The sequence below is a fragment of the Eimeria maxima genome, genomic scaffold (genome assembly GCF_000499605.1).
Source record: "Eimeria maxima Weybridge genomic scaffold, Emw_scaff486, whole genome shotgun sequence".
Taxonomy (NCBI): domain Eukaryota; phylum Apicomplexa; class Conoidasida; order Eucoccidiorida; family Eimeriidae; genus Eimeria; species Eimeria maxima.
In genome coordinates, this window is record NW_013566542.1 from 17,501 (window position 1) to 25,468 (window position 7,968).

The following is a 7,968-nucleotide window of genomic DNA, read 5'->3' on the forward strand; positions in this document are numbered from 1 at the left end:
CGACACAGCTGCCGCCTCTACAGCAGCAGCAGCAGCAGCAGCTGCTGCTGCTGCTCTCCAACCTCTATCTGCTGCTGCTGCTGCAGCAGCAGCAAGAAGCTTAGGCGGGACACTCAGCACTGAATCGAATTCACGATGCAGCAGCAGCAGCAACAGCAGCAGCAACCACAGCAAATGCAGCAACAGCAGCAAATGCAACAGGTTCAGCAGCAGCAGCAGCAAATGCAACAAATACAACAGCAACAGGGAATGCAGCGACAAATGGAGCCGCAGCAGCAGCTGCTGCAGCAGCAGCCACTGCTGCTCCAGCAGCAACAACTGCTGCAGCAGCAGCAGCCTACCGAGCAGCAGCTCGAGTCTTGGCAGCAGAATGTGCTGCAGCAGCGGCTGCAACAGCTACAGCCGCAGCAGCAGCAACAGCAGCAGCAACAACAACAGCAGTGTCTAGATCAGCAGCAGCAGCAGCCGCAGATGCAGCAACAACTGCAGCAACCACAGCTGCAGCAGCCACAACTGCAGCAGCCACAACTGCAGCAGCAGCAACAGCAGCAGCCACTGCTGCAGCAGCAATACATGCAGCAGCCATATGTGCAGCAGCAGCAGTTGCAACAACAGCAATTGCAGCCGCCATTGCAGCAGCAACAGCAGCAACAACCATCACCACTTTCTCCTTTCCAGAGGCAGCAGCAGCAGCAGCAGCAACAGCTGCAGCAACAACAGCAGCAGCTGCAGCAACAGCAGCAGCAGCTGCTTGTGCAGCAGATGCTGCTAAAGCAGCAGGAGCCTCAGCAGCAGCTTGCAGGATGGCAGCAGCAGGGGCCTATGCCTATGCTGCAGCAGCAGCAGCAACAGCAGCAGCAGCAGCAGCAGCAGCAGCAATTCATGGCGCCACTACAGTGGCCGTCTACATTTGATAGCCAGCAGCAGCAGCAACTGCAGCAGCAGCAACTGCAGCAGCAGCAAAATGGTGCTGCTGCTGCATTGCCGCGCCGAGTCAGCCGCACTCAACGCCGCGAGTCAGCAGCAACAGCAGCAACAGCAGCAACTGCAACAGCAGCAGCAACTGCAGCAACTGCAGCAATTGCTGCTGCAGGACGCCGACAGGCAGCGCAGCGTACCCGCGGTGCTGCTGCTATTGTTTCCCCTGTTGCTGCTGCTGCTGCTGCTGCTGCTACACCATTGCCTGCTGATGCAGGGGCAGCAGCACGGCTGCAGCGCAGCAGCAAACTCAAGTATACCCGCAGCAACAGCCGCAGCAACAGCAGCACTAACGGCAGCACCATCAACGGCAGCAGCAGCAGCAACAGCAGCCCCATTTGTACTGGTGTAGATGCTGCTGATGTTGCTGCTGCTGCTCCTTTTCCTGCAGCAGCAGCAGCAGCAGCGGTTGCAAGTGCAGCAGCACCTGCTGCTGCTGCTGCTGCACCTGCTGCTGCTATAGGCAGACGGCGCACTGCTGCAGAAGCACTTGCTGCTGACCCCATAGACAGCGAGGTGCAGCAGCAGCAGCAGCAGCAGCAGCAGCAGCAAACACTTCTTTACTTCCCTATAGAGGCGGAAGGCGCAGCGTGGTGGCAGCGAGGATGGGATGCAGCAGCAGCTGCAGCTGCTGCTGCTGCAGCAGCAGCGGGAACTACAACAGCAGCAGCAGCAGCAACAGGGAAGCAAATGCATCCTCTTCTTCGAGCACTCCTACACACTGCTCAGCAGCAGCCGCTGCAGCAACTGCAGCAGCTGCAGCAGCAACCGCAGCAGCAGCAGCAGCAGCAGCAGCAAAATCAGCTTGCTGCAAAAGCTGAGGAGTTGCTTGTGTTGGATGCTCTTGCATGCGGTGCTGCTTCTAATGTGAGCTGCTGCTGCTGCTGCTGCTGTTGCTGCTTGTTGCTGCTGTTGCTGCTGTTGCTGCGTGTGTTGCTGCTGCACCTTGCCTGCGATACAGCTGACTCCTGCATGCATGTCTTTACCTACAATTGTGCTGCTGCTGCTGCTGCTGCTGCTGTTTGTTGCTGCAGGTATCAGCTGCTGCTGCTGCTAACTCCCCTGCAACAAAGGTTGCTGCTTGGGTTGCTGCTGCTGCAGCACAGCTGCCTCCTCTTCGCGTTGCTGCTGCACATGCTGCTGCCTTCGCTCGGGCCTTGCTGCAGCAGCAGCAGCAGCAGGAGGGAACATGCAACAACGTAAGTGATGAGATATCTGATACCTTTGCTGCTATAGCTGCTGCTGCTGCTGTAGCTGCTTTAGTTGCTGCTGCTGCTGCTGCTGCTGCTGCACGGTTGCAGCACGTGTATTCTCTGCTTTTGCTGCAATACGAGTTGCTGCTGCTGCTGCTGCTGCTGTCTTGCTGCAGGCGGAAGACCCCATGGCAGTGTGGGGATCGGGATCCAAATCTGCAACAGGATGTGCTGCTGCTGCTCCAGCAGCAGCAGCAGATGCTGCTGTTGCTGCTGCTGCTGCTCAGTCAGCAGCAGGTGGAGCAGCAGCTCCTGGGCGTTGCTGCTGCAACAGCAGCGGCAACGACCCGCCATTAGCGCAGTGTGAAGGGAAGAATAGCAGCAGCAGCAGCAACAGCAGCAGCAGCAGCAGCAGCAACGGCAACAGGTGCTCCTACTGTGAATCTACTGCAGCAAAGCTTGACTTTGCTTCTCCTGCTGCAGTTGCTGCAGCAGCAGCATACAGCGGGTTGCCGCTTGCTGTTGCTCAGCTGCTGCTGCAGCAGAATTCGCATGCAAGCTACTACAGTACGCCTTTTGCTGCTGCACGGATAGTAGCAGCAGCAGCAGCTGTTGCTGCTGCTGCTTCTGCTGCTGCTGCTCTTGCTGTTGTAGAGGAGAGGCCGCTGGTACTGCCACTGCTGCTGTCGTCGTTGCTGCTGCTACTGCTCCCTTCATTGCTGCTGCCGCTGCTGCTGCTGCATCTGCTGCTGCTGCTGCTGCTGCTGCTGCATGCAGGTGAGGAGGAAGGTTTTTTCTTTGTACTAGAAGACATCGAGAAGGAAAAAGATAATTTGTGGGCAGCGCAAGCTGCTGCTGCACTACGAGTAAGTTTGCTGCTGCTGCTGCTGGTGTTGTTGTTGTTGCTGCTGCTGCTGCTGTATAACATATAGGAATGGGGGAAGCACTGCTGCTGTTGTGACTGTTGTTTTTTCTGTTGCTGCTGTTGCTGCTGCTGCTGCTGCAGGAAATGCTGCAGCAGGCGCAGAGTTCGCGCGCTACACCAACGAAAAGGAGAGCAACAGCAGCAGGAGCAGCAGCAGCAGCAGCAGCAGCAGGGGCAGGTTTCAAGTGTTCATTGGATACACCCCACAAGCAGCAGCAGCAGCAGCAGCAGCAGAAGGATCCCTCTGTGATGCAGCAATCTGCTGCAGAATTCATTGCTGGTGCTGCAGCACGTGGTACAACTGCAGCAGCAATAACAGCAGCAGGAGCAGGAGCAGGAGCAGCAACAGCAGCAGCAGCAGCAGCAGTGGCAGTAAAGACACGAAGAGGCGTGCTGCTGCTCGAGGAGCCTCTTGTTGCTGCACTAGAGGAATTAACACATAAAGTAACAGGAAAGGCAGCAGCAGAGGACGCAGCAGCAAGAGCCCTGCTGCTGCAGCTGCTGCAGCAGCACGCAGATAACTGCAGTATCCTACTGCAGCAACAGCAGCAGCAGCAACAGCAGCAGCAGCAGCAAAAGAAAGGTGAGGAGACACACAAGCCGCCAGTTACACCACACAAGCAGCAACACACCATACAACCCGACAAACCGCAACAGCAACTGCAGCAGCTGCAGCAGCAGCAGCAACTGCAGCAGCAGCAACAACTGCAGCAGCAGCAGCAGCAACTGCAGCAGCAGCAGCAGCAACTGCAGCAGCAACCGAAGCCGCAGTTGCAGCAGCAGCCGCAACAGCAACTGCAGCAGCGGCAACTGCAGCAACTGCAGCAGCAACAACTGCTACAACAGCAGCTGCAGCAGCAGCAACTTATGCAGCAGAAATTGCAACAGCAATCACAGCAGCAACTGCTGCAGCAGCAACTGCAGCAACACTCGCAGGATCAATTGCAACAGCAGCAGCTGCAGCAGCAGCAACTGCTGCAGCGGCCGCAGCAGCAACTGCAGCAGCAGCTCTAGCAGGAGCTGCAGCAGTGGCTGCAGTTTCTAGTGTACCAGTGACTGCAGCAGCAGCAGCAGTTGCAGTTGCAGTTGCTGCAGCAGCAGTTGCTGCAGCAGCAACTGCAGCAGCAGCAGGAGCTGCTGCTGCTATTAGTGTTATTAGGGTTTTTGTAGACTTCTTATTTAGTTTTTTTGTTTGTGAGGCAAAAAACAGTCAGGTGTTCCCCCCTCATTAGGGTTTAGGGTTTAGGGTTTAGGGTTTAGGGTTTAGGGTTTAGTGTTTAGGGTTTACGGTTTAATTACCATGCTACGGATTAGGGTTTAGGGTTTTTAGGGTTTTTTATCATGTAGGGTTTATGGTATATGAATTAGGCAGTTTAGGGTTTATCGTTTATTGTCTAGGGTTTAGGGTTTAGGGTTTAGGGTTTAGATGGGATAGAGGGTTTGGGCAATAAGAGTTAGGGTAGTGTAAGGGTATGGTTGTGCAAGCCTCGAGGGCTTAGGGTTTAGGGTTTAGGGTTTACAGGATGCGCCGACGGCCTTAATCATAGACAGTCGAGGGTTTAGGGTTTTCATAGAAAAATGACTCTAAAAGGGTTAATTGTTAACTGTTAACTTTTTACTGTTTAGGGTTTAGGGTTTAGGGTTTAGGGTTTGGGGTTTAGTGGTAGTTGAGGGGCCTCGGAAAGAGTGAGGGTTTAGGGTTTACTAGTCGTTGCCAACAAAGTGTTCGCTAAAATTACTATTAGTGCGGGTTTAATTGTTAAATATTTAGGGTTTAGGGTTTAGGGTTTAAGGGTTTAGGGTTTAGGGTTTAGGGCTTCGTGTTGAGGCTGCGAGTAGGCGGTGGTCGCGAGCGGCTGTCCCATGGGCCACCCGCCATTGAGGGTTTAGGGTTTAGGGTTTAGGGTTTAGGGTTTAGGGTTTAAATATTGTTTTAATATCTTCTCATCTATTTTCTGTTTTTAATTGAGGGTTTAGGGTTTAGGGTTTAGGGTTTAAGTTCCTTATATTCAGTGATTGGTGGTTTGACCCCGGCAGCACACCGGTCCAGACAGAGCAGCAGCAGCAGCAGCAGCAACGACTGCAGCAGCAGCACAACGACTGCAGCAGCAGTAGAATCAATACAGCAGCAAATAAAGTAACTGCTGCAGCAAGAAACCCTCGTGAGCTGTCTGTACACCTTGCCCTCCTAGCAGCCGCTGCTGCATTGCCTCGGCAGCAGCAGAAGCAACAACAGCAGCATAAACAACAAGAGCAACAGCAGCAGCAGCAGCAGCAGCAGCAGCAGAAGCAGAAATAACTGCAGCAGTAGCAGCTGCTGCAGAAGTAGGTACTGCAGCAGCAGCAGAAGGGGCAGCAAACATCGCGAGTCCCTAGCAGCAGCGGTAGTCTGCGAAGCCGCAGCACGATCTACTGCTGCTCCTGCTGCCCCTGCTGCTGCTGCTGCTGCTGCTGCATTGACACTTAATGCCTTGCTGCTGCAGTGCACGTACACTTCCCTAGGGTTTAGGGTTTAGGGTTTAGGGTTTGGCTTGTAGGCCCTTTGCTGGCGATGCTGCCCTTCTAATGCGAGCTGTGCATAGAAACAGCAGCAGCAAACAGCAGCAGCAGCAGCAGCAACAACAACAACAACAATAGCAGCAGCAGCAGCATCAACAGCAGCAGCAGCAGCAAACCCTTGTTGTATGCGATGTTATAAATTAGGGTTTAGGGATGTCTGCCTATAAGAGTACAAACCCTCAGGGTTTAGGCGAGGGTTTAGGCGAGGGTTTAGGCAAGGGTTTGCTGCGTTGGGGTGTATCGACTGTCTCCTCACAGGGAGACACAGCAGCAGCAAAGGATACACCAAGGGAGGAGACAGCAGCAGCAACAGCAGCAGCAGCAGAAGCAGAAGCAGAAGTAATACCAGGAGAGGAGGAGGAGACAGCAGCAGCAGCAGCAGCAGCAGCAGCAGCAAAACGGCAGCTGTCTGATCACTATAGGGGACAAAGAGACACATCAGGAGAAGCAACAGACACTTCTGCTGCTGCTGCTGCTCCTGCTCCTGCTGCTGCTGCTGCTGCTAGTAGGGGAGCTGCTGCTCCTGCTGTCCCTCAAGTGTTGCTGCAGGCTGCTGCTGATGATTATCATTATACCCCAGAGAAACAGCAGCAGCAACTTGAGCAATGGATAAAGCAGCAGCAGCAGCAGCGTCAGCAGCAGCAGCAGCAGCAGCAGCAGCAGCAGCAGCAGCAAGGCATAGCAGCAGATACAGCAAAGAAGAATATTTGTTACACTCGTTTCCAAGTCCGTATATCTTGTTGCTGCTGCTTCTTCTTCTGCTGCTTCCCTTGCTGCTGCCCTTGCTGCTGCTGCTGCTGCTGCATGCATGCATGCATGCATGCATGCATGCATGAGTGTGGGGTGTATACGCAGGTAGGGATCGGTTGGATCCGTGGATTGGAGACGTCTCCCCATCCAGCAAGAGGAGTCCTTCCTCGTCCTGAGTTACTAACAGGTATAACAGAGACAGGAGCAGCAGGAGCAGCAGCAGCAGCAGGAGCAGCAGCAGGCTGCATATCTAGCTGCCTGCTGCTCTCCTGTGTCCTATGGGGGCCCCTAGAGGACCCCCTTGAGGTCTTCTCGATCTTCCAGGGGGCCCACTGGTTACCTGCATGGGGGAAAAGGGTTACAGCACCAGGTACCCTTGCTGCTGCTGCTGCTGCTGCTGCTGCTGCTGCTGCTGCTGCTGGTGTTGTTGTTGTTGTTGGTGCTGCTGCTGCTGTTGCTGCGCTGCTCGTGCTGCTGCTGTGCAACTGTCTGTATGACTGATACCCCACGTCTGCTTGTATATTTGCTGCTGTTGCTCTTGCTGCTGTTGCTGCTGCTGCTGCTGCTGCTGCTGCTGCTGCTGCTGCAGTGTGTACAAGACCTAGCGAGGAGCCTAATGCCTTAGGGAAGGATGACGCAATTGTGCAGCAAGAATTGGAGATCTATTTGTCTCCTTCTATAGCAAAAAAATTAAATACGGAGACACCAGCAGCAGCAGCAGCAGCAGCAGCAGCAGGAGGAGGAGGAGGAGGAAAAGGACAACAAAAAGGAGGAGGAGGAGCAGCAGCAGCAGCAGCAGCAGGTAATAAGGAGGATGATGATCCCCCTCTTGCTTTTTTATCTGTTATACATATAACAAAGAAGAAAGTACATGAGCAGCAGCACAGCAGCAGCAGCAGCAGCAGCAGCACGCTGCTGCGTCCCCCTACTAATGTAATTAGTAATGAGGAGACACCAATAGTATATAATAAGCAGCAGCAGCAGCAGCAGCAGCAATTATATATTATAGGGACAGCTATACTCCCGCTGCAGCTGCTGCTGTCCTGCAGCAAAAAAAAAATAAATAAATATAAATATATACAAGAAGAGACAAAGGAGACAGAAAAGGAGACAAAAAAAGAGACAAAAAAAGAGATAAAAAAGGAGACAGAAAAGGAGACAAAAAAAGAGACAAAAAAGGAGACAAAGGAGACACTAGGTGTCTCCTTATCTCCTGATGGATCTCTTAGGCCTATGACTAAATTAAAAATATTTAATCATGAGGTATTTATTTATTTATTTATTTAATTTATTTATTTATTTATTTATTTATTTATTTATTTGTCTCCTTTATTTATTTATTTATATATTTATTTATTTATTTATTTATTATTTACTTATTTAGTCTCCTTTATTTATTTCCCTTTATTTATTTATTTATTTATTTATTTATTTGTCTCCCTTTATTTATTAATTTATTTGCCTTTATTTATTTATTTATTTATTTATTTATTTATTTATTTATTTATTTGTCTCCCTTTATTTATTAATTTATTTGCCTTTATTTATTTATTTATTTATTTA

At 51.9% G+C, this 7,968-nt stretch overlaps 2 protein-coding genes across 2 annotated transcripts; both read left to right on the forward strand.

The window, feature by feature from the left end:
• Nucleotides 1-135: 135 nt before the first annotated feature.
• On the forward strand, nt 136-4,110 carry EMWEY_00035000 (hypothetical protein; the record flags this gene model as incomplete). Its single annotated transcript, XM_013481999.1, has 5 exons — nt 136-1,845; nt 2,013-2,177; nt 2,348-2,738; nt 2,949-3,037; nt 3,178-4,110. The coding sequence occupies 5 exons, from the start codon at nt 136-138 to the stop codon at nt 4,108-4,110; spliced, it is 3,288 nt and encodes a 1,095-aa protein (XP_013337453.1).
• Nucleotides 4,111-5,808: 1,698 nt separating this feature from the next.
• EMWEY_00035010 (hypothetical protein) lies at nt 5,809-7,646 on the forward strand (the record flags this gene model as incomplete). The annotated part of the gene is made up of 4 exons (XM_013482000.1): nt 5,809-6,381; nt 6,511-6,775; nt 6,995-7,365; nt 7,635-7,646. The coding sequence occupies 4 exons, from the start codon at nt 5,809-5,811 to the stop codon at nt 7,644-7,646; spliced, it is 1,221 nt and encodes a 406-aa protein (XP_013337454.1).
• Nucleotides 7,647-7,968: the final 322 nt, after the last annotated feature.